General features: G+C 52.4%; 4 protein-coding genes across 4 annotated transcripts; 3 read left to right on the plus strand and 1 right to left on the minus strand.

Moving 5' to 3' along the window:
- Positions 1 to 1784: 1784 nt before the first annotated feature.
- On the plus strand, positions 1785 to 11664 carry B0H65DRAFT_473892 (mitochondrial protein from FMP27-domain-containing protein). Its single transcript, XM_062827219.1, has one exon. The coding sequence runs from the start codon at positions 2020 to 2022 to the stop codon at positions 11194 to 11196; it is 9177 nt and encodes a 3058-aa protein (XP_062679833.1). The 5' UTR covers positions 1785 to 2019; the 3' UTR covers positions 11197 to 11664.
- Positions 11665 to 14913: 3249 nt separating this feature from the next.
- Positions 14914 to 18308, minus strand: B0H65DRAFT_510930 (Glutamate/Leucine/Phenylalanine/Valine dehydrogenase-domain-containing protein; the record flags this gene model as incomplete). Its single annotated transcript, XM_062828443.1, has 3 exons — positions 14914 to 14950; positions 15010 to 17926; positions 17981 to 18308. 3 exons carry the CDS (start codon positions 18306 to 18308, stop codon positions 14914 to 14916), a joined length of 3282 nt encoding a protein of 1093 aa, XP_062679834.1.
- Positions 18309 to 20575: 2267 nt separating this feature from the next.
- B0H65DRAFT_444831 (uncharacterized protein) lies at positions 20576 to 20905 on the plus strand (the record flags this gene model as incomplete). Its single annotated transcript, XM_062825704.1, has 1 exon — positions 20576 to 20905. One exon carries the CDS (start codon positions 20576 to 20578, stop codon positions 20903 to 20905), a length of 330 nt encoding a protein of 109 aa, XP_062679835.1.
- Positions 20906 to 23570: 2665 nt separating this feature from the next.
- B0H65DRAFT_473909 (pyridoxal phosphate-dependent transferase) lies at positions 23571 to 25646 on the plus strand. The gene is made up of 3 exons (XM_062827220.1): positions 23571 to 23833; positions 23907 to 24262; positions 24329 to 25646. The coding sequence occupies exons 1-3, from the start codon at positions 23623 to 23625 to the stop codon at positions 25247 to 25249; spliced, it is 1488 nt and encodes a 495-aa protein (XP_062679836.1). The 5' UTR covers positions 23571 to 23622; the 3' UTR covers positions 25250 to 25646.
- Positions 25647 to 25685: the final 39 nt, after the last annotated feature.

A 25685-nucleotide genomic window follows, 5' to 3' on the forward strand; every position in this document is an offset into this window, starting at 1 on the left:
GAATTATTATAAGGCGCCGTGGCTATATTTGTACAGCCCCTATTAAAACTTCATATCCCCAGTAGAGCCGCCTTTTAGATAGAACTTTCCTTCTTTATAAAACCTTAATTAAGCTATACGACCAACACTTGTATTAACCATACTGTCCCCATTATAAAGGGGGTGTATTAGATTATTAGAGCATATATAGATGGCCAGACTTCTGGTCTAATATATGCCTCCCTATTTATATAACCTTATATACTGTATATAGTGTAAGAATCCCCTTATAACTATGGCTCGATAACTGGGCTGTCTAACGATATTATTGCATGAGGACTAGCCTCCTGGAATCTCTGGTCCTTGTATTTAAACCCTAGCACCCTCGAAGAGGACTGGGACAAGGATTACCAGAATGAATCACTTCTTACTGTATATCTCTTTGACCCACTTTACGTGCTTTCTGACAAAAGCAAACTACACCGCGCGAACCAAACACGCCCTTGGAGAAGAGTGTCGATTCAGCGAAAGCTGTCAGGGTACTCGTCAGGTCTACAAAATCGACCTCTGACTAGCGGGCGGGCCCTGACGAGTAGGGGACCTGATGGAAGAGAGGTGACGTTCCTGGCGTTCCAGTGGAAGAGCCACCTCCCGCAGCGGAGCATCAAGCATCATCCTTGCCTAAAGAAGCTTAGCGCAGAGATCTCGTCTGTTGCTTGAAGCGTGCTCGCGTGCGTGCATTCGGGGCGTTCTTTGCAGGAGAGCGGCATTGAGAGGAGCTGTGGGAAATGGGCTCTGACGGATCAAAAATGAAGTCATATTCGGGCAGCTCATCCGAGCTTGGGGATTTGTGCACGCTGCACAGTAGCAGGGCGGTATCAGATGGCAGTACAAGGAAGACAGATGCCGTGGATGCGTTTCTTTATTAACGCCCGCGGGCGGAACGACAGATGCCCCACTATCGAGACTGGTGGGCACCCACAGTGCTGGGACCCGGACCCGGCCTACCCGTGGCCCGGGGGCTCTCTGTCGATTTGAAAGCGGGAACTTGTCCTGCCAGGCCTCCCTCGCCATCCAATTCCGAGCCCAAGCAGGCGGGTCAAGCAAAAGGACGGGAAGGGACGGACAGCGGGCTTGACGGGAACTCCAGGGCTGCAGTCATCATCATTCCAAGCCTTGCAAGTCTTCCAGGGCATTGCCATTCATTGGATCGTCCCTCATTGCGAGTGGAATGGCGAATGGCGATGCGCTAGTGCAAAAGACCGTGGAATTCAGGAGTCGCGGAAATTTACATAGACGCACAGCGCGGTGGAAGCGGTGGAATTGGGGGGGATCCATTTCGTCAATTTCCCTCCTGAGTAAGCCAGCCGGAAACCAACCAAAACGAGAGCCAGATTCAACTAGTCAGGAACACTTCACGTACGCCTGTCTCTTTTTCCCTTTTTCCCGTCTTCAGAACCCATTCTCGAGCACCTGCCCTTTTGCCTGTCTATCTTTTGTAACACCACGTTGCTCTTCGTCGGCATTGTTGACAGCATCATTCTATCCCCCATCCAGCCAGCCATCACCAACACTGAGCTTCAAGCATCCTTACAGTGTGCGCGCCGCATTCAGGAGTACTGCCAAGTTTTAGTGAGTAACGTACCTCAGCCTGGCCAGGTACCTTTGTACAGGTAGCTTCCCTTCACAGTCGCAGACGAACGACAGCGTAGCTCCGTAATTACGTCTTCGACTCGACGGTCACCCTACGGATTCGAGTACTTGTCCGTCTACCATCCGAACAGCTACACTAACCACCTTGTCCCTACAGCACGACAGCACGGCAGACAGCACCGTAACATCACGACTCCGAATCTCCAACGTATCTTGACTACTACCTCTACGGCCAGCGGCACGACCGGGCGCATTCCATACTCGACACTCGATAGTCAAACAAACCCAACCCGCTTTCGTACCGTTCGAACATGGCATGCTTCACCAATACATTGCGCGACTGAGAAAGAATCCTAGGCCGGCTACGCGCCTGGCACTGCATCGACAATGGCACTGCTTAATCCCACATTCATTTTCGGCATCTTCGTCCTTCTCTACCTATCCTCCTTCATAATATTCGCCGTTGTTCGCATCCTTACCGGCCTCTCGATCCAGCGCATCGGCTACTTCTCCCTCCGACGACTGGCCTACACACCAAAAGATGGCATCAAGATCGAGATTCGCGGCCTTGGCCTCAATGTCCATCGTCCGACTTTTGCCCAACCGACGTGGCTCAGTATAGTGGTGGACGAGTTGGCCGTCACCGTGGATGTCAAGGAGGTGGAAAAGAGCAAGGGCAAGCACGTTACAGGAAAACCACAGGGCGACACTCCCGACAACACGAAGCCAGGAGAAAAGGGGGAGACGGAACCGCTGCTTCCAACACCGCCAAAGGTGCCCGCCATCAAAACCGATACGAGTGCGGAGGGTCGGGGCAAGACTTGGAAACAGTTGACAAAGTTGAAGGAGAAGATTAAGCGGCTGCATCGGAGCCTGGATTATCTGTGCATGGTCGATATCGTCGCCACAAGCTCGACCCTTACTGTTACCGATGTCGGCAGCGTACAGATTGGAAGCTTTACCTTCGCCGTGGACACCCGAGACAAGATGGTAGATCGCGCCCGCTTCTTCCTCCAGAGCAGGTCGGATCAGCCAGGAGAACAACAGCAGGCCGAGTGGATCATAACCCTACGAAGCGTACTATTTACTGCCCATGGACGGCAGGCCACCGAAATCCTCGACAGCGCCAGTTTCAACGTTCATGGTTTTCTATATGGAACGCTCGACGGTCTCCGAGACGTCGCTGTAGGTCTCAAGCTGGGCCGGCTTCATATTCCCTATGACGATGTCCTGCACAGCGCCTTGCTTTATAAGAAGATCAAGGAACTTGCCGCACAGGTCGTCGGGGTCGAACCCGAACCACTTGATGAGTTTGTCGACAAGGTCATGCAGGAAATCGATGTTCCTGGAAGTACGAACCGAGAGTTGATGCAAACCGTCTCCGATTCAAAGGAGCTTGCAAGATCCGTCCTCAGGGGCGTAAAGGAGGTCCAGTTTGCCGTCAGTTTCATCGGCCTCACCAAGAAAATCGAGAGTGTCAAGGCTGGTGGAACGCCTGTGGTGCTGAATGCTTCCATGAAAGAAGTTGGTATCGACCTCCACCGCCTCGATCCCAAGTCTCCGGCTCATAGGATGTACTTCCCCTCCAAGGACATTGCCCACGAGGCGTTGGCTGCCGCGCTCTCTATCTCAGTTGGCATTGACGACGGGCAAGGGAAACCGGAGAGACTCATGTATATCCCAATGGCCACCACTACCGTCAGAACTACCCTGCCCTCCAAGACTGTCGAGCTGGCCGAGGAGGGAACTGCTGAAGAGCGAAATGCAAACATGCTTTTTGCGAATTCCGTTGTAACATCTCCATCTGTCGATCTCAACCCTAGGCATCTTCCGTTACTTCTGGCAATACTGCGGCCGAAGCCAAAAAGGAAGACAGAGAATCGGCAACCGCACATGCTCATCTCACGACTTCTGCCCAAGGCCAACATCAAGTTCTCGATGCACGAACCCGTTCTGCGCATAACCCTTCCTCCAGTCGAGAAAGGTGTCGGCCCTGATGAGTTTGACCTCCTAATCTCGTCCATTTCATCAGTGTCTTTGGATCTTGAATCCTTCCATTCCGCAGTTGAGGAGCTACACTATTCATTAGCTGCTAGTATGCGCATTCAGACACACAACCTGTACTACCAAACTTCTTCTGGTGAGAGATTCGACCTCCTCGTAACAGAAGCATTCGACTTGAAAGTCCAGCTCAACGCTACGCCTGATGTCCACGTGGTTGCGCAGGGAAATCTCCAAACCTTCGCACTGAAGCTGGTCCGCGAAGAAATTGGCGACGGCTTGCGTCACATTGTGAGACAGCTCCGCCCAGATGTCAAGCCGGACAAGTTGGCCATTCCAAAGAGCTCCTCCAAGAAGTCCAACTTCCTTCGTGGCATGCCCTCGTGGCTGCTTCAGTTCCAATTCCAATGCTCGGATTTTAGCCTGGCAGTGGCTGGGGTAGATAAAGAGATATCAGAAGATGCCCGGGGTGTCGCCATTGAGCTGGAATCTTGGTCGATAGACTATCGTGCTCAGAGAATAGATGGTCTGCAGAGACGGCATTCTAGGCGGCGAGCAAGCAGTCGCAGCTTAATACCGTCAGAAGCAGAACTGATGAAATCTGCACCCACTTCCCCCAGAAAGAAACACCATCACGAAGGAGATGGTCGCCGCGTTGCGGTCCATGTGAGGGGCTTGGAGGCGTTTATGGTGGAATCAGATGATATCGGAATTGAGCCTTTCCTCAGCATGCCCAAGCTTGAGCTCGCCTTCTCAACATTGAGCGACAACCAAGGCCCGGTTTTCCATGTCCAGGCTAATATGAAGAAGCTCCTTGTTCAGTATTCTCTATATCGCCATTACGCTGTCGCTTTGGCTGTCTCAGTTCTGCTGAAGGCGTTTGGAAGGCCCGGAAAGCCCACAGCGGCAGAAATGACAACTCCCACGGAAGCATCACCCCAACGACGGGTGGGAGATCTTCTTTCTCCCCTCTCAGCCGGCAGCGGTCTCGATTCTCTCATGATGGACGACGAATCAACAACAGCCCGAGAGTTTGTTACTATTGATGCCAAGGTAACATTAATCCAGGTCAAGGCGGACCTGCCTACAGATCCCCCGTTGATGGTCCACATCTACGCTTTGGAAGCGGGCCGCCAGCGATGGGCTGCTCCTTTCTGTCAGGCGAAGCTTATCAGGTTATATGCCGAGGCTCCCAGGATGCGCAAGGTTTGGGCTAGGGTCATCAGCATTAAGAACGGACGGGTGGACTATCGGGAGTCGAGACGGAAGTTCAGCAACGGAAGCGTGCACGATGAGCGCATGGTTGATATCGCCATGGAAACAATTCGAGTGGCTGTTCCACATGAAATGATTGGCCACAAGATCACGGACAACGTTGCCAATGTGATCAAATCCGTCAAGCAACTTCATCATCGGTTCAAGACCGGCACCAATGAGTACATCCTCGATAAGGGACCCGAAGGTCCGAAAACTGTTCCTAAGGTTTCCTTGCGGGCTCGTACCTTGCTGTTTGACTTGGAAGATGGTGCTTTCGAATGGAAACTCGGTATGATCTACCGTGCGGCTCGTGTTGAGCAGAAACAACGTCAGGCGCGGGAGGAAGCTTTCCGTATCAAGGTCAAGAAAATCCACGAAGAGGCGACACGCGATTCGAGCAAGCTGCGGACGCGGTCTGCTGCACCAAGAGGACGAGCTTCTCCAGTAGGCGGTAACCATGCCAGGAGTCACAGTACTGATAGTCGTCAACAGCCAGGCACTGACCCTCACTTCAGGGGCCGTGTGCCAAGATATGACCCAGATGGGGGACGACTGAACATCACCGGCAACACAGAAATCTCTATTGGGCAGGCAAAGCACAATCTTCATCTTCATAATGCAAGGAGTTGGAAACGGCGGATCGACCGACAGTATGCTGCTGCTAGGAACGAGGTGAAGGACCTGCACCAGGATTACTGGGGCGGCGACGAGACCATCCCAGATGATTTGGACGAAGGCGAGAACATACTGGAGGTTCCCCTCCGGCACGCCCTTATGTCCGCAGTTGTCAACGACCTTCACTTCGTGGTCGACAAGCCGTCTTTCCCCCTTAGAGACCTTCCCGACTTCCTCCATAAGGTCGGAAAGGGTATGCCGAAAGACATGGAATACACACTGCTCGTTCCCTTGAGCGTGCAGATCAGCATGGGAGAGGCAAGGGTGTCTCTCCGCGACTACCCTCTACCTTTCATCCATGTGCCACCCACCAAGTCGAATCAATCTGCCCGCCTACCCGCCCTGACACTAAAAACAGACTTTGTGATCGCCGAAGAGTTCCGAGGCGTCGAATCTACCCGGAAAATCAGGGTTCAGGTGATACCACCGCAAAGCCGTGACTCGTCTGCACCAAATAAAGGCAGCTTCGCAATCGACGTCAGCAGGACTATTGGGCCCGTCAAGATGTTCTCAGACATGCATATCGACGTCCATACCGCCAACCCGACTCGCATAACTTGGGGACCTTCCTATCAGCCAGCAGTTCAAGATATGATGATGGCTATTGAATCTCTAACCAAACCACAACTCGATCCTTCCGAGAGGGTAGGCTTCTGGGACAAGATCAGGCTCAACTTCCATTCCCGCTTCCGCATCACTTGGAGGGGAGATGGCGGCGTCCACCTCGCGCTCAAGGGAAGCAGGGATCCTTACGAAGTCATGGGCGATGGTGCTGGTTTCTTGATGTGCTGGCGCAGTGACGTACGGCTCAACATTAACGTTGACGACGACCCCAAAAAGTTCATGACTGTCGACAGCGGAGAGTATGTTCTTGCGGTTCCAGACTATAGCCACCAAGTCCGCGAAGGTCGTCGTCGTCGCGGAGAAAATGAAAGCATCGCGAGCGAGAGCAGCCATAAATCTACTGCGTCCTTCAAGAAGGTGGTCATGAAACTTTCAGGGAAGGTACAATGGCTAGCCGGTCTTGTCTTTGAGCAGGCCATCGAAAACGGCAAGAGGAACTTCGAGTTTAAGCCTCATTACGAGGTTGTCCTGAAATCTCCGCAGTATGCCAAGCCGCAAAATGGCCTTCCTTACGACGCTTTCCGTGGATTCCGCAGCCAGCATATCCATCTTTCAGTTGCGATCCGCGCACCGGTCGATCGAGAATGGACAGCATCCGACCCTCCACCATCACGCAGCTATAATGCTGTTCATCTTACGCCGCGCTTCTTCACCCACTTCTTTTCTTGGTTGGCGTTATTTTCGGGCCCGCTCTCTCTTCCTGTTCGTCAAGGGCCCCTTTGGCCTAACAGGGAGAAGAACAGTAAAAAGTTTGGCAGGCATTTGGCCACTATCAAGTATAACATCATGTTTGCACCTCTGTTCTTGAGTCACATCTACAAGCACAAGGACGTCGAAGACTATTCCGAGAATGCGGTCTCGGCAACGGGTATCAAGGTTCGGCTTGATAGCTTCATGCTCGATCTGCACCAGCGGCGGGAGGAGTTCAATACCAGAGACCGCGGGCGCGGGACGCAGACAAGAATAAGCAGCATGAAGCTTCACGCAGGTCAACTGGATCTGGTCTCTGCAGATATTCGCGCTGTCTCCGCTAGTATTCGGGGCACGACCGCTGATGCCTTCCTAAAGCACTCGCTTTCGACCTTCGTCACCGACCAGGAGGAAGATGGCACGGACTTGTCTCGATTCACCATTCCTGACAATGACCTGACGTGGATCGATATGGATGACTTTGTTGAGCTCGACTGGATCTTGCCCACGGAACCAAACCCGGACACAAAGATTCTTCCGCTTGCTTTCGCACCTCGCATCACCTATTTTCGCCAGACAGATATTGGCGGTGTCATTGACGGTGATCCGGACCGGAGCAGCCCCTTCGGACAGGAGCCAACCCATTCGTGCATCATGAGCCACGATGATGATCCTAGAAGGATACAGGCTCAGTTGATTCGCCAGCGGTTGAAGCAACTGGATAAACAAATGGAGACGCACAACCGCAACCTGGGTGAAATCGAGCTTCGTCTGGTTCGCGACGAGGATCCGGAGCTTAAGGCTGACTTTGAGGCCTTAACCAGTCACACAACTGTGTTAGCTGAGAAGAAGGTTTTCCTGGAGGGCATGCTAAGGGAAATGACGCAGACCTCGCACTGTTATACTGAGAGTGAGGACTCGTCGTCTTCCTCATCGGCAAAGTCAGAAGCGCGAAAGTCGAAAGCGGACATTAGGGGTTCGATGTCAACCCCCACAGAAGCAGAGTTTGCGAGCGATTTCAAGAACCGTTTCGTCGTCCACAACTTGCAACTGAAGTGGAACAACACCCTACGAAACATCATTCTCCGCTATATCCATCAGGTCGGACAACGACGAGGGTTCGTCTACTATATGTCGCGGCCGGCGGTCAAGTTCCTTCTGGACATCGTTGAGGAGCAGAATAAGAACAAAGCGGCAAAAGAAAGCAACTCGACTCCGTCAGCCAGTAGCCCCAATGTCAACGGTGCAGAGAGGGAAACCCAGGCAGACATTGAGGATAGGATTCGCAAAATCTTGGAGGACGGCAAGAAATTCGCCAGTGCCGAGGATGCAGGGCCCGGGAATCCATCTATGGCCGACCTCGCCAGCGGTATCGCCAAAGAGTACATGGCTCAAAGTAGCTACCATGTTCGTGTCATTGCGCCGCAGATTCAATTGCAGAGCGACAAGAATAAGAAACACGTGGTCCTCATTGCCGCTAAAGGCATGGAGCTCAAGGTTGTCGATGTGATGGACCAGAGCAGATTGTTTGATACGGTCAGCGGTCTCGTTCAGCAACGTTTCCTCGTCAACATGGACAGTACGCAGTTCTTCGTCACCCATCAGAAGTGGTTTTCGACACAGCTGGTGTCCATGTACTCGGGAAATACTTACGGGACTCCAGCTGGGTCTTCGTGGCCGCCTTGGGTTCCTATGGAGGTCATGTTCGACTTTGAGACAGATCCTTTTGGCTTCAAACGTGTTGTCAAGAAGACGTCTGCTATGCTGCGATATGACAAGTACAACACGCTTCGATTGAAGTATAACGATGAAGTGAACGTCAGCGAAGAAACAGACAATGACGGAGAGGCCGCCGCAGACAACACCGAATCCAGAATGGACAACCTCTGGATTGAATTCCCCCAGGCTCACGCATTGTGCAACTCGTCTCAATACTATGCATTCTACGTCATCGTGGTAGATCTGTTGATGTACAGTGAGCCTTTGGAGAAGACGCGCAGCGAGAGGCTCGAGAAGATCATGCTTGCTTCCGACTTCAGCGACCTCAGAGGAGCCCCTGAAATGGTGATCAAACTTCAAGAGCGTGTCCGGCAGCTGGAAGATATCAAAACCCACTTCCAAACCCATGGTAAGTACATGGATAAGAGAGGGTGGAAAGATCGACTGGTGCTGGACCGCGATTTGGCCGCTTGCGAGGATGAGCTTTTCTTCATGATGAAGGCCATCACATCGTCTCAACGCAAGTACGACAGCTCAACAAGCAGCGCACTTCTGAAGTGGAGCATCACAGCAAAGGAGATCGTCTGGCACCTCATCCGGGACACTAGCGAGCCACTTGTCGAACTCCAGCTCAAGAATGTCGAGTACGACCGTACCGATAACTCGGACGGCTCGCACGTGAACTTGATACAGGTCGGAAGCATACTTGGTCTCAACCTCCTCCCTGACGCAATCTACCCTGTGATGGTTGCGCCATACGTTGATGGGAACCGTGGTGGCTTTGACCCAACCTCTCAACCAATGATTCGGGTGTACTTCCACATGCTCGAGGCTATCGCCGGTATTCCTGTCATGGATCACTTCGAGGTCAATCTATTCCCGCTCAAGATCCAGCTGGAGAGGGAGGTGGGCAAGAAGTTGTTCGAGTACGTCTTCCCTGGTATTGACGGTGATGAGGCCACTGGCGCCGCCAAGAACACATCTCCTTTCATCGTCAAGCAGACCTTGCCGGAGGATGACGAGGATGCGGAAGATGATGGGTCTCTCGAAACCGTTGGAATACCGGACAGTGACAGGGAGGCAGGAAGTTTCTCAACGCGGGCGGGTTCTCTCGAACTGCGCCTGCGCCCTACCTTGACATCCGATCCGGAAGCCACACCCACCAAGAACAACAAGGCCTTGAGTATTCACACTGGAGAAGGAAGCTCCTTCAGACTCTTCCGGTCTGTCGGTACTGGGTTCAAGACGGTGTCTAAGAAACCATCGTCTGAAGAATCATCACTTCGTCCCAGCACTCCACGACCCGGCGTCGGTAGGACATCCACGGGTTTATCATCCAAGGATGGCAGCTCAAATCCGGAGACGAAGAAGGGAACTCGCTTCATGTTGCGCAAGACGGCCGCGGACGTGGAGAAGAGGAAGAAGTCGGACGATCTGACCAAGATGATTGACCGAGCTTCCAATTACATGACCTTTGCCTACATCAAGATGCCATCGGTGGTACTCTGCCTGAGCTACAAGGGCAAGGGTGACCGTAACCTGGAGGACGTACACAACTTTGTGTTCAGGCTGCCCACGATCGAATACCAGAACAAGACATGGTCCAACCTCGATCTTGCTCTCAACCTCAAGAACCGGATCATCAAGGCCCTCATCAGCCACACGGGCGCCATCATTGGCAACAAGTTCTCCAAACACCGGCCCAACACCGCGCAGCAGTCCAAGCTTCGCGAACTTGCGACAAGCTCGGTTTTACTGGCTCCAATCCTGTCAGAGTCGCGAGACAACAGCGGCGATGACTCGTCTTCGATATACAACGCCTCCATCGTGGACTTCTCTCGCTCCCCGCCGCGGTCGATTGCACGCTCGCAAACAGTGTCTGTGGTTCCCAGCTCGGAGAGCCGGAGCTCTAGCATTGCTTCCTCGCAGCGATCACCACTCGTGCCGCAGACCACCGCCACCGCTGGTACCAGTAGTAGTGCCCAGTCGATTGCATCTGGGCCACCAGCCGTCGGCTTCACCATGACCCCGCCAACACCTATCCTGCCGCCGGGTATGGATGGCAGCCAACCGCATCGGGGTGCGTTCAGCCTGCTCCGGCCCGCGACGAGTGCCGGCTCGAGACTGTTCGGTAGCAGTGGCGGAGGAGCATCCGGCTCCAGTCCCGCTTCCAGCGGCGACGGAGAGACCATCTCCCGACCCGGCACCAGCAGCGGCGTGTCGATGCTGAGACAATCAAACACGGTTCTGAGAGACGACAGAGAGAGCCCAGAGGCGACGCAGAGGAAGGCTGGATACTTGAGGGACAAGCTCAGTGCCATCTCGAACAGACTGAAGGACCGTGGTGGTCAACAACAGCCCGGCTCTGGTCCCGGTCCCGGGCCCACGTCCGCTCCTAGCAACGATATCTTGAACAGCGACCGGGCTCTTCACGAGGTCGCAGAAGAAGAAGCTGAGCGGGAAGATCTAGAGAATAGGAGGCCTGTCACTGCACATGCTGCTGTGGGACCTAGCTCTAGTGAAGCCATCGGCGGCGGGCCCAGGCCGGATATCGTTGGGCATAGGCTGAGTAGGAGTTTTAGTGCGAGGGTGACCTGAAGCAGACGATGAGGGAGGGAGTGTCTCCAAAACACTGTTTTTGTTATTCGGATTTTTTAATCATTCTACGTTCTCGTTATCTATGTTGGCATCATCTCGAAATCACGTTTTAGTGTCCTTTTTTCTTTTTTTTTCCTTTTGTCTTTTGTGTACTACTCGCACTGGCGTGCGAGAGAACAACATTGTTTGTGGAATCAACCGACTCACTGTCTTGGAACAGCTGAGTTGGGTTTAATGAAGGGGCGGGGGAACTGAAATGACAATAGAGGTTAGACACATAAGGTTATTGCGAACTTGTACATAGACACGGAGAGAAAGAGACCGCGGGACTCAAAATATCTGGCGCTGGACTGAGGTTTTTCTTTCCAATCATGGTTTTCCAGTTGGAAGAAGGGACCTTTGGATACTTGTACAGAGACCGGGAGCGTATATAATATTAGTTTGGTAATTTAACAGCATGACATCCCAGGCCGCGCGGGAGCGCCGTGCAGCACTGCAGTGAGCGGAACTAACTGAAGAACACCATGATGGGCTGAATTGACGGAACGAATTGCACAGGCCAGGAAAGACGAAGTGCGCCTCGATGGACAAGTACCCTCATCAGAAGTCTGTTAGCAACGCTAGTAGAGCGATCAATTTTCACATAGTTAATATCTTGAGCACTATCAGCTGGTGGCAATAGGTACATTTCTTCTGAAAGACCTCTTTGCTCTTTGCCGTTTCAAGATCGCAATGAGATGGGGCATGGAGACACTCAGCTGCGCCTACTTACTTATTACGAGTGCCAACCTCGATGCCAGTCCAGGTTCAGAAGGAGCGCCTGAAAATATACTTGGTAACTGAACTTGAAGTGGACGAATGGCAGGAACGATCGATAATGACGCTGTCTACTCCGCCCAGTCCCTTCAGCACTCAGCTTGACGGATACTGTTTTGTCTTCAGTTGGCCATCGATGCCGGATACTTATGACTCCGTGAGCTCTTGCTCGCCAGTGCCAGTGCCTTGCGGGCTTGGATATCGTCTTCACGATGCAGTGGTCCATTCCGGTACTCAGCTCCAAGCGAGGGAAACTTAGCTGAGCCGAGATAGTACCCTGTGGAGGACTCGGACTTACGGTTGCAGTGTTGCAGTGAGTGCAGTGGTTGTTGAACACTGCAGTCTTAGCTGTGATAATGTGTATGGAGTCTACGGTTGTTGTTCGGTCACGGTTTGTAAGACTGAACGGTTAAGGAGGAGTAACCATTGCGCAGCAGACGGTTGTCTGACGGTTTCTGAGGAAAACGAAAACCAGAAGGTTTCCTCAGCCCCGGTCAATTTGACCTGCAGTGTTCAAGAAGGGACGTTCGGCTACCGCCAGGTGCTCTTACCTAATAACTAGAGTGCCTAGGAAGCGAGTAGGAAGGAGCTGACAAGCAGTGAAAGCCGAACGATGAATCAGTAAAGGGAGGAGCGAAGGCCCAGAAGAAGCAGATGTGTGTACACTTATTAGTGATGCTTGACCTTAACTATGTAAAAATTCAACGCTCTACTACCGCTTCTAACAGATATTCCCTCCAGTGTACATGTTATGGCAGGGAAGAGTTAGTTCTTGCCCATCTAGGTTCTGAATGTCAACGGCACTGCAGCACTCAACTGTCTACACTCGTACGCAACTGAACTGAATAAGTAGGTACTGTTTAGTTATGCAACTCGCTCTTCGCCGTCGGCTCTTGCTTTGCAGTGCCAGTCGGGTGCCGTGTACTGTAGTGTCTCGAAAGCCTTCGCGATGCCTGGTCTGTTTTAGCCCTCAGCTCTCAATAAGTACAATTGAACTTGAAGTCATGGGACTCAAGTGCGTACTTATCTCATTCAGCTTGAGTGTTCATCCAGACCCGCCGGACATTATGACATCGATATCTACAAATCCCACTGTCACCCGCCGCAGATCTTGTATCCCGTCGCCATCACTGACACTTCAACTCACACATGTACTCCCATTCCCATGTTTCTAGAGCGTTGAGTGGCGTGCGTATTTCCGTCGCCAGTAACGAGATTGGATACCATATATACCTGGAATATTACTAGAATACTAAGCAAGTAACTACCGTGACCTCCGGGCCGACGGAGTAAACAGTTGCACCGTCAGCCCCGACTGTTACTGCTCCAGGAAGTGAGGAACAAAGTCTTTACTGTTTCGTCTTCGTTCGGTAAGATATCTCTAAGTACACATGGTCGAGAACTTCCCGGCATGCTGGCATTGTTAGCATGGTTCAGTCGATTTGAGTTGGAACAACGTAAATTTTGATCGAATCATAGTATGAAGCTTGTTCTTTTGGTTCGAATTCGCCGCAGAGGTATCTTTGATCCCCAGCCAATTGTCACTGTAGTTTCCCATCACAAGACCAGTGATACCGCGATCCCCCAGATCTTTGCTCTCTCAAGATGCCGCGGCAAAGATCTGGCTACACCTTCGGTTGCTATCATCATATCAACTGAGTGCAATACTGCGGAAGACGACATTACTCAGCGTAATACAGCTCTCAGTCATTCAAAAGCTGTAGCTCACCTGGCATGTTAGCCAGCCAGCCTGCCTCCTGATATGACTATCATTTCCATTGATCTCGTTCTTCTTCCTTCCTCTCATACCCATCATGATCCTCCACTATTCCAAGCCAGGGAGCTATGGTACTTTTGATCTCAACCCTTCTGTTACAGCCCCCTCAAGAAATATGAGTGACACCAAGGAAACCTTGCAGACAGATAGGCAGTACTTCTTCACAGACATAGTACTTATTGAGAAGGTCTTCTATGCCGGGCGTCACGTCAAACAGATCTACCATTTGTGCGCTTGTAACACTTATCACAAACACTTGTACACCGACCAGACTACAGTCATCAGTCCCAAGTCCCGGCACTTTGTGCAACCGGAGGGATTCATCAAGTCATCAACTGTCAACCATTCTTTCCACGTATCGGCTATTTAAGTCCCGCCGTCCGTTCGTGACAACCATGATCTACCGTGCCGTGAGGCGGGAGATGGACGTCTTGGCTGACACCACCTGATGACTCATGGGACTAAATGGCGGCTCAAGTCTTACTTATGCCGCTGTGTCACCATAAGCTTCTTCCATACATATTCTGGAAGCTGCAGTGAGCTAAGTACGGATGGGGAAGCGAACCGCCGTTACACCCGATAAGACACCGCAGCAGACGATGGATGGTGACCTCAACTTTCTAGAAGACTCTGACTACCGTTCCTGCTTGAACGCCAAGCTTGTTATCTTGTAGAGAAGGACTGAATATGACCCCTTATTCTGAGAAGCTTGAAAGGATCCGTGTCCGATGTCGGTTCACACCTGAAAGGGAGGTTGTGTTGTTCTCGGCAGATGAGAAATTGCCTAGTGAACGAAGACTGTCTGGAAAAAAGAACATGGCGAGTTCAACATCATGCGTGTGGTGATGGCTTGTACATGAGAGAAGAGGTCAATTTAACACAAGGCCTCTCTAGACACACGCTAACGCTCTATCGATGTAAATAAAGCCAAGTGCAATAACTCCATATGAATCTCCCTGAAACCTTATAAGCGAGCATTTCAAAGTTATCATGACTGTTCTCCCATATCGGAAGTAGCCTTCTTTTTCATAAACCCATGTCAACCCTTTTTTTTTTGCGCCAAAACCCATTATATGTAATCGAGATAAACGATGAGGATTAGTCTTTTATGATCACTTGCAAATTCACTCCTTGTTGATGTTTCCCATTCTCCTCGACATGCTAAGAAAAGTGTTAGTATCAACATCATCACCTGAGAGAGAAGAGTAAGGGAGACTTACAAATCATAGAAAGCAAACTGGCTAGGCGAGCTGCCAAACTCATAGACGAAGCGACTGGCGAGGTAGCTGCCAAAGATGGCCCTCAGGTACGAATCCGGAACACGCTCAATGATGGTATCGAGGCCGACCTTGTTGATGAGAAGGTTGGGCAAGGCATCGGCGAGGACGGACCTGCGAATCTTCTCGTTGTCCCAGAGCTCAGAGCGCTGGAGATCCTCGTCAAGAGAGGTGATGGCCAATGACAGCTTGTCAGAGAGAACAGATCGAGGAAGGCCAGTCTGCTCGTGTTCGCGCCAGATGGCCTCGAACTCGAGGCGGGCGTTGTCCTGGATTTTGTTCTGCACTTCCTTGACATAGGCCTTGTAAAACTCGGGCGCATTGCCGCGGGAATCGTGGCACATGTGGGTAACGAAGCCCTTGTCGTCAAAGCTAAGGGAGGCAAGGACCTCGAGCGATGAGCTGGTGACACCACCCTTGTTGGCGCTGGCATCCTTGTAAACGATGCAGCCGGCCTCCTCGAGCCTGAGCTTGGCATCCTGAGTGATGAAAAGGTTGGCACCCTCCACAATGTATGGAATTGTAGACTTTCCATCCTTGATGAGCTTGTTCACTGAGGAGAGATCGATCGACTCGGGACGGCCACCGCAAGGCACGAACATGTCAGTGATACCAGTGTCGCGAAGATGATAGGTGTTACGGAATGCAGTGCCGTTGTACACCACCTCTCCGTTGGGGAGTGTAACGTTGGTATCGTCGCAAAGCACACGATAACCATCCTTGGAAAGCTTGGAGATGTCGAAGTTCGAGATCATAGCTCGAGCCTTGGCAAGGCGGCGCAACTCATCCATGTCAATGCCGTTGGGGTCGCAGAGAACACCGGATCCGTCAACAATAGCAGTGTATGTCTCGTTGCTGAGCAGAATCTCGTTGCTGCCAAGATCACCATCGGGACCACCAGTCTGCATCTTCCTGATCTTGGAGGGATCAAGCTCAAGCTTGCGGTAAATACCCTTGACGTACTCACGGACCGACAAGGTTGTCATGCCATAGGAGTCGTGCGGGATACCACCAAGACGAGGCGACTTGCCGGTGAAGAAGGACTTCCACCAAGGAGCGCCGCGAGCCCGGGCATGCTCAGTGGCCCAGTCAACAAGGTCAGCAGTGTTCTCGTCCGGTCCCATGAACAGAATCTCCTCCTTGCCATAGAGATCGACAATGGGATTCTTGATGCCAGGTGAGTCAGCCTTCAGAAGAAGGTCAAGGATACTATCGATGTACTTCTCAAAGGCCTCGCGGTGCCTATCTTGCTGCTTGGGGTCAAGGAGAATGACACCCTTCGATCCGCCCTCCGGAATATCCTTGTTCTTGCGCTGCTGGGTGCTGGCAAGGCCGTAGTTCTCATCAAAGAGATTGCGGGCATTGATCTGGTAGGCCTCCTTGCTTCGAGACTTGACAATACGAATACCGCCACGTGCAATATCCTTGAAGCGGAGGTGGAAACCACGCGACTCGGAAGTGATGACGAGGAACATGCCGTACAACGGCTTGGGATACTCGACTTCCGGAAGGAACGAGGGGTCAAGCCGGAAGCTCAGAGCGACCTTGGTGGGAGTGAAGAAGTTGGTCTTGAGGACTGCATTGTTAAAGACACGGAAAGCAGTCATGACCATTTCCTCGTGCTCGTTAGAGACGTCCTTGGTGATCTTCTCCTTAAGCTTGGCATCAGAGAGGACCTCCATGGCAGGCGTGGGCGCAACGAGGTGGCGATCATAATCGTTGCCGACTCGAAGGTGAACGCTGGCGAATGAAGCGTAGAGAGCGCGCACAAGCTGTGGGTGGGAGCTGATGATCTCAAGAATGTAGTCAGGCGTAAAGGTCTCGGTACGCAGACGCTTCTTCATCTTGGAGAGAATCTCAACATGCGAGTTGTTCTTGGGGTCGAGGGCTGCGATGAGCGAAGTGTACTCTGTTCCAAGGCGGTTCAAGAAATGCTGGACGAATACCCAGACGCAGTGGGCATAGATGGTCTCCTGCAGACTGAGTTCACCAGAGGCAAACATGTTGTGGAACTTGTTCTGGGGAAGGCAGTACAGCAAGGAAATTTCCTTGGTGATCTGGTGAATAGACTGCTCAAGAGGAGGGTGCTTGCCGTCGATGTTCGCAGCAGGGCGCAGATAGATACTCATGACGGTAATACCGTTGGAGAACTGCTCAACGTACTTGCGAGAGCTTGTGACGCCGTAGTAGTGGTAAAGGTCGCTGAGGGCGCTGAAGATTCCCTTTGCTGTTCGAGAGCGGAAGGCAACTACCAGTCTCATTTCCTCCGAGCCCTCAATGTCGAAAACCTCAATGACGGGGCCATGTCGGCTCACAGCAACCTGGATAATGTCCTGGTAGATCTGCTTGGTGTTCTTGGTCGCCTTGGCAAGGAACATGCGGTCGCTGATAACTTCCAGGCGAGTTTCCTTGGGGTCGGCGTTGGAATCAACGAACAGACACTGATAGACAAAGTAGCAACGAAGAGCTGCCTTGGAGTTCTCCCTCTGTCCCAGGACACCGGGGGATCTGAAAGTCTCGACACGGAAGCGCTTCGAGGTATCGTCGCCATCCAAGTACTTGGACTCTAGTCTGTGCTCATATCGCGGGCCGTCGAAGGAGGTCATGCCGGGTTCGCTTGTGTCGATGTAAATGGCGTGGTCTGAGGCTTCCATGTCCAGTCTGATCTCTTCCCGCTTGTCCTCGCGAGAAAAAGCAGCAACCTTGGCCGCATAAAGGGATGTGATGTGATTCGCAACCACCTGAGGGTTTTCTAGTTGGAAGTAGACGTCGTCAATGCCAAGCTCATTATAGAACCAAGCAACCTGAGCGTCCACCAGAGTCTCGGGAATCCAGCCGCCCCGGACAATGATATCCTTGACTGAAATGGATGTCAGTAAATGTTATAGCGCAGTTTATGATTGGAAATACCAACCTTGCTGCATCTGCTCTGCCTTTCCCTGGAAGACAGGGGCAACATATCCAACGGTCGCGGAGCGGAGCACTCTGTGCCCGTTGCCGTTCACCTTGGGATAGCTGACATGAGTCGGCTGAGGAGAAGGATGTCTGGGGGTCTGATCTTTGAGGTGGTCAACCAGCTTGTGGGTCGGGACATGGGTTGAAGGAGAATCCATCATGGTATCGCCTGAGGACTCGAAAAGTTCGGGGAAACTAGACATGGGGAGGTCAGTTTGAATGGTCAAGCCAGATGCTTTGCGCTTGTAGCCCTCAGGGCTTGGGAGGGGGACGACTACGTCCGCCATGGCGATTGGAGTGAGGCCACAAAAGCCACCCAGGCTAGAATCAATGTGTGTAGAATAAGGTGTACAGGAACACATGGGGAAACAACAAAGAAGAAGAGAACGATGAGGCTCCCAGAAGGGGGTTTTGTAGGGTATTCATGGTGCAATGACAGCCGTTGGCCTTTCATCTCGACCGTGGTATGACCGATATCAGAAAGCTCAACGTGAAAGACAAGAATAACCAGAACATGGAAGGTCCCGTATCAGGTCAAACAGGTCAAGCCCCCGGGATCGGATAAGCCAGGTCGGCCACATATCGTGGCACAGCCATGAGCCAGGGAAGGGAGAAAGGATGACACGGCAAGGTGGCATTGATAACGGCAAGACAAACTCGATGCCGCCAAATTGGGACGGCAGTAAAAACGAGCGCGTTTCGTTTTGTTTTGCGGGAGTGTAAGCTCCGGCATGCGAGTTTGTGCTCACCGCTCCTGAAGCCATGCTTTTGTGTTTCCTCTCGTGCTGATAAGAGAAATACACACCCTTTTGAGGGCGTATGCGAGGGAGAGCGGTACGTACCTGGTCAGAACTTTGCTTGACAGTCGAGATTATCCGCCTAGGCAGATAAAGGGATTGGCAAGTTCAAAGTAGCACAGATACTTGCGCTTAGGTGCTGGTGCTGGGGCGACAGGTATCCGTGTGTATGAGGACCTGTGCTATTTCGAGAAGTTCACAGGCGTCGGTATGGCGATGCTGTGATGCTCTGATGCTGCTCGCTGGCGGGGCGATAGATGAATGGTACCTGGAGGGGCAAGGACCAAAAGCGAGATGCAACGGTCCAGCGATAAGGGTAAATTTGTCTCGGAGGTTTCGAGAGACAAAGAGGACGAGTGTGAAAAGCCGTCAAAGGTATTTTGTTGACAGCAATGCCTAGATTCCTGTTGGCCTGTTAGAACGTGGCTTTCAAGACTGACGAGATAACACGATGCGCATTGTGAAAGGAATTGTGGCCAGGAGCCCTCAATGGTGAGCCACTTAAATGGCTGGTTTCCATGGCGAATTGGCAAAGTTCCCAATCCATCTCCAATCCCTCTTTCCTGATCGACTCATCCTTTCCGTCCGGCCGCCAATGGGAACGCTGACAGGATTCGAATGAGGATCGGGAGAGGTTGCAATCAGAGAAGGAGCAGCCCGGGTACGAAATACTGCGTATTCCATAGTACAGATGATACCAGGATTCATCCCAACATCCAGAGATACGGGACTCGCTTTGCACGCCAGATATCACCCCGAGCAAGAACTCAGGCAACACGCGGCCTTGGCATCCCAGCCTTCGTCGGTGGTATATAATGCGAGCTTCCGCCTTGCCGCGCAAAGGCTGAATTCCCAAGAGATAAGGGAAATAGGGGCAGGGAAGGAATATTCGGATGGAAACATGAAGGTGGTGGGACAGAGGGACAAGATCCAGGGGAGATCGGTATTCGGGGGACGTGACAGGAAAGTGTTCCTGGAAGGGCAGTGTAGTGGTTGCAGCGGCAATGGTGGTAAACCGTGCTGAGTGGTTCAGGGGTGGCCCAAGGATACATTGGTCGTGTCGACGTCACCCAAGGGTAATTGCTAGTGTTATATAGAGGTAATCGCCCTGACATCTCCGCCAAGGGTATTTTTCCAGGTAAAAGGGAAAAATGCCACCTACCAAAATGGACCGGAGTGAGGATATTCGGCCGAGTCTGTTGCACAGAGATAAGACCGGTTTGTTTGTTTGGCTGGAATACAGCTAGGGGTTTCGTCGGTTGGCGGCTTGATATGGAGGTGTTAGAGACCTAGTCGAAGCGAATCCGCCGAGAATGGAACAACAGGCCAAGGCTTATAACAAAAGCTGACAGAAAGAGGGCCTGGAGTTGTTGACCTTTGATCAAGGGATGAAGTGTGTGTATTAAGTATAGTCTTTGAACTCAAGCCTTGTAACTGTTGGCTGACGGGGTGGGCGTCCCAGAGCTCTTTATATGTCTGCACAGTTCCGGCTTATTGGCTTCATCCGTCAATCCATGTTGCTGCAACAAGTGACCTCTAGAGTTGGGGATGGGACTGGAGCTTTACCAGGATGGAAGCCATAGACCGTCGATGGGCCGTGATGGACCCGACCGACATTGACGATGGCTTGTTGACTTGGCTAGAGAGGTAGCGAAAGTAGCTCCCAGGTACCTTCCTGACTGTCTTCACGATGTGCCATGTCGTCAAGAAGGAATGGATGAGTTGCTAACTCTTTCCCCAGAATCCAAAGAGTCCCAATGAAGGGTTTGGGGTCCGTACAGGTACGTACCTGGTTGTGGGCCTTTCTCGCTCTGCCCGCCAACCGAATTCGCCGGACTGCCCACTTGCTGGCCCGTGCTGATTGGGTCACAGGATCGGTACCTGAACGGATGGCCGGGGTTTCCCTCGTTTCTATTTGCAGTCAAGGTACGGGGTACGTACCTCTCCCTCAGTGGGGCACCCCTTCTCCTTCCCCAGAAAAGCGGCTATTCGAGGTTTTCCAGTTGGCCTTGACCACTTCTAGCTTTCTTTCTCTCCGTCGTATCGTCAATGTCGCCATCCAATTTATGGCTGAGCAAAACCTTTGAACTGAAGCCGAAGCCGTCGTGACTCCTCTTCGTGCCCTTCTGCCGTCTTCACTTTCATCAACGCACGCAACTCTTTCGTGCGGTACAGCGCTTCCACTTGCTGTATGAGGACTCGTGGCCATGTGCATGTTACCGGTAAGTGACTTCCATACGGGAGCACCCCTGGGCTTTGATGCTTGTCAAATGGTCAACTGGTCGAATATTTTCTCCAAAAAAGCAAAACATTGCAGGCACTGTTCACCATGATTTTCCCGCTTCTCACCACAGCACAAACGAGCACGTTCTGGAAGCAAGCGTTCAGGTTTTCTGGTGCAGTTTGCCCCGTCGGTACCCAGTGTCGTAATGTACACCGTGCGAAGTTGGGTGTCATTGGTGGGGATCACGACATTTGCCTCTCAGCTTAGGGGGCTCGGTGGGCATCTGGGAAAGGAGACAAAGAGGTACCTCCACAGTATTCGATGCTTCGTATCCCGGATTCTCTGCTGGATGGCAGCTGGACGGGAAGAGATTTTTGCATCGCATGCAGCCCTGTAGAAGCACTATACCGTAGTGAGATGGAGGCAGACTTAGACAGTAGGTGGTGCTGCCGGTGGATTTCGTCAACATCGATCATGTTGTGTGACGGCGTGCTTCTTTACCGCCTCTTGGCTTGGCCATTGAGAATTCAGCGAGCCAAGAAACGCTTACTGGCATCATAACCGTGTATACTGGCCTCATCGGTGTTCTGGAGCCTCTAATCGTCGTCAAATTGTGAAAATTTTGTTTCAAACAAGCTGGTCCCGTGATGGCCCCCAGTACGTAAAAGTTGGAGAAGTTGGAGCTCCCTGGTGGCCTGTACTCCGCGATTACCTCCCTGTTTCTCCAGACGTCGGGACCCACGGCGGCTGCTGAGTGGTTGTCCCGCCGGTTTTCATTACCCCCAGCTTTTCCAAAACCCGTACTTCTTTAGGCCGGTCTGTGTGTGCTGGAGACGCCATCAAGTAATCTGGGGGTAATAGAAACTATCTGGCGCTCCATCTCGAGTCGCACGGGATCCTGGAGTTGGCTCTTATTGCAGGACTAGTAAGCCCAAAACTTGCGCGCTTGGTATGGAGTCAACGAGGTTCCGTATGGGGATCTCCGCCTACCACAGCTCTCTTTCTAGGCTTGACCGCTGATATGCCGTAACGGCCCCCGGGGATTACGACAGCCTCTACCTTCCGGATCGCCTACCGAGGAGGGGCAAGTCTTGCCCCTGGTGACACCGTCGCGGCACCGTCGCTTCCGAGCTGCGAGCTGCGCTTGCGGGAAGGCTGGCGGGCTGGCGGAATCCATTGGGGCTGCTGTCAGGGACGAAAGTTCTGTTGATCTCGTGCCTCATCGACAGGCTTGACAGGGCGCTGTGAAATTCGACCAAAACAGACCTGACGGGTCACGGGAGCTTGGCTTCAGGAATTTTGGCCGGCCGTTGGCATTGTCCAATCCCGCCAAGCAGGGGCAATCCAGGCTTTTTCCCCAGACCCAACATCCTGGCCCGCCAATCCAAACATTGCAACTGCTGATACTCAGACTTCAGGTTCCCCTGACTCTGAGACAGCTTCTCAATGTTGAGAAAATGTACAGCTCAGCTCAGTGTTCGACACGAAACGAGACGGGGAGCACCGCCACGGGTCGAATCCACAACGTTCAAGCATGCTACCGAGAGGAACAAGCGATGTCCCTCGTGTCTCATTGTCCATACCGTTGCTTCATTCAAGCTTTGCTCAGCTGATCAAAGACTTGTTTCCCACGGTAAACATTCCGATCTGCTGATCTATCCGAGAGAACCGTCGTGGGTCTGTCTTACGGTGTATACCCCTAAAGAGTCAATCACCTTTGGCGTCTCGTTTGTCGTTTTTGTTGAGTCTTCAAGGGGCTTGCAGTTCAGGTATCGTAGTCCCTTTTCCAAAACCTTCTGGCCTTGAAAAGCATGCACCGGCAAGTTGTCCTTAAAACCAAGAACAATGGAGGCACGCATATGGCAGAATCTCTGGGCTTTTAGAAGTTGTCGTTACTTTCTGCGAACAGGCCGTGAATCGCGCTGGCACTTTCTCACATGGCAAGGCGCCACCGATGATGCACCTATTGCGGAATGCGGAGACGATGACGCTGATGCTGTGGAGAGGTGAGGGCTTTCGAATTCCAACTTGGCTCTCGAGTTCACGAGACTTGAACCCTCGCATGGTGAAGCTTGCGTGCATTGAACGCAGTGCTTGGAGTTTCCATCGAGTTGGAGGTGATCGTCCTGCTGGAGGCACATGTTTTCCAGGTGTTGACCGTCAAATCTTGGGGTACCTAGGCGGTGAAACAACTGCAAAGCCGCGGACTGGTGCCTCTTGCATGAGAGAATTCACCACGTGGGTTTCATATCCTTCGTCGTCGTCTCTTGTAGATTGGCGGGCGGGAAGTTTTGGTGACAGACGCTTGACAACTGACAGCGTTCCATTGAGATCGGGGGGAAATTGATGGAGACCGGAATCTTTTTATGGTTCAGGCCTTGGAGGTCTGCCCCACCGTTCAGGAGTCCCGTCAGTCCGTCACAAACGACGGGAACAGTTGGTGCGGGACGGTGAGGGGCACCCACGGGCCACGCCAGCCGTTGGCAGCGGGAAAGGTGGGGCATGTTGTTTCCTCTTTGAGAAGAGACGATTGGACCCTCCACTATCGATAGCGACGATGCAAGAGCCTCTCACAACTTCATGGCTGCTTCATCGTGGTCCACCAACAACGACAACCATCCCACCAACTCACCCACCAAGTGGAAAAACATGAGTACCGCAGCGGTTCAAGACGCCCGGAAGCAGGCTGAGGCTCTGGACAATGAGGACCCCATCGCCTTCGTCCGCGATGAGTTCAACATTCCTACCAAGGCCCAAATAGCGAGCTCCCGCTTGGCCGACTCTCACCTAGGTTTGATCGCCAACCATGAACAAGAGAAGTCCCGCTGAGGCACACCAAGATGGGGGCTAATGCTCGGTTCTAGCCGCCTTGCCAGAGTCCGAGGACGATACCAAGTGCATTTACCTCTGCGGCAATTCGCTGGGTGTGCAACCCAAGAGAACAGTCACTCGTCTCAATCAGTATCTCACCACATGGGCCACTCAAGGAGTGCAGGGCCATTTCAAGCCTCTTGAAGAGTCCCCTCTTCCGACGTGGCTTGATGCCGATGCCAAAGCTGCAGAGCTTATTGCTCCCGTTGTTGGTGCCGACGTTTCCGAGGTGGCTGTCATGCAGACCCTGACTGCCAACATCCACCTTTTGATGTCTGCCTTTTACCGCCCCGATATCAATGGTCGTCACAAGATCATCTTAGAGAACAAGGCTTTCCCTAGTGACCATGTAAACAACCCCTCCTTTCAGGCGCCTGTCAGACTGGTAGCGGGATGACTGACAGAATAGTTCTAGTTCGCGGTCGAGACCCAAATTCGCCATCATGGCTTGTCTACTGAAAAGTCCATGGTTCTGATAGAGTCATCCTCCAAGGACAACATCATCACCACCGAGGAAATCTTGTCCGTAATCTCGGCCCATGCTGACAGCACAGCTCTACTCTTGCTCCCCGGTATCCAATACTACACTGGTCAGTTGCTTGACATTCCCGCCATCACAGCTTTTGCCCATGAGCACGGCATATTTGTCATCTGGGATCTCGCCCACGCGGTAGGTAACGTGCCACTGTATCTCCACGACTGGGGAGTAGATGCGGCGGCTTGGTGCAGCTACAAGTACCTCAATGGCGGCCCTGGATGTATCGGCGGCCTGTTCGTCCACACCAACAACAGCGTCGTGACCAAGGAGATCACGGACGAGAAACCTGAGGAGGGCTACAATAACCGCTTGGCGGGCTGGTGGGGCAATGACAAGAAGACGAGGTTTGTCATGGCCAACAAGTTCCACCCCGTGGCCGGTGCGGCCGGCTTCCAGTTGAGCAACCCTAGCATTCTGGACATTACCAGTCTGAGCGCCTCCTTGGAGATTTTCCAGGAGGCTGGCGGCATGGAAGCGCTGAGGAGCAAATCCCTCAAGCTGACCAACTTCCTCGAAGCCACTCTCGGTCAGATGAAGGAGGAAGACCGAGCTCACTTCCGTATCATCACCCCTTCCAAGCCAGAGGAAAGAGGCGCGCAGCTGAGTCTCATGCTCTCCGACGGGCTCCTAGATACCGTCATGAAGGAGCTCGAGGCACGCGGAGTTATCGTTGACGAGCGGAGGCCCAATGTCATCCGGGTCGCACCGGCTCCGTTGTATAACACATTTAGCGACTGCGTACAGTTCGTAGAAGCCTTCTCGGCGGCGCTGGAGGTGGCCACCAAGCGCGCACTTTAAGTGGCTAGGCCCTTCTTCGTTCGTGTATACAAAGTCACATGCTCCGTTATTTTTTTTTCTCCCGCCCCCCGAATCTGTGAATAATGGAAACTGAGATCTGACCAGTCGGGCAAGTTGTTGCAAAACCCATGCAGGTTTAGTCGACCCCGCAAAATGATGAGCGAGTGAGAAAGTGGTTCCAACTGTTCGGGAACCGAGTGTGACTTTCTTCGGATGGGTATTACATCCGGATGCCTTGGGCGAGAAGCAGGAGATTTCGGTGGGCACACCGAGCACATGGACAGACAGCCTTACGTTTTTGTAAACCATGCTATTGGTGGCTAGGTCTGCTCAGGAACGATGTAGTTGTGGTCAATACATGCCGTGCCATAATTCGGTACTTGTGGTCCCGGGTCAGAATTGGATATGCTAAACGCAGACCATTACAACTGACCAA

The sequence above is a fragment of the Neurospora tetraspora genome (genome assembly GCF_033439725.1).
Source record: "Neurospora tetraspora strain CBS 560.94 chromosome Unknown B0H65scaffold_6, whole genome shotgun sequence".
In the NCBI taxonomy this organism is placed as follows: domain Eukaryota; kingdom Fungi; phylum Ascomycota; class Sordariomycetes; order Sordariales; family Sordariaceae; genus Neurospora; species Neurospora tetraspora.

What these genes read in the sequence shown, in the direction of transcription:
- B0H65DRAFT_473892 (XM_062827219.1), top strand. Translation starts at nt 2,020, where the DNA reads ATGGCACTGCTTAATCCCACATTCATTTTCGGCATCTTCGTCCTTCTC.
- B0H65DRAFT_473909 (XM_062827220.1), top strand. Translation starts at nt 23,623, where the DNA reads ATGGCTGCTTCATCGTGGTCCACCAACAACGACAACCATCCCACCAAC. An exon ending in CTTGGCCGACTCTCACCTAG is followed by an intron (nt 23,834 to 23,906) that starts GTTTGATCGCCA and finishes GCTCGGTTCTAG; the next exon opens with CCGCCTTGCCAGAGTCCGAG. An exon ending in AGGCTTTCCCTAGTGACCAT is followed by an intron (nt 24,263 to 24,328) that starts GTAAACAACCCC and finishes GAATAGTTCTAG; the next exon opens with TTCGCGGTCGAGACCCAAAT.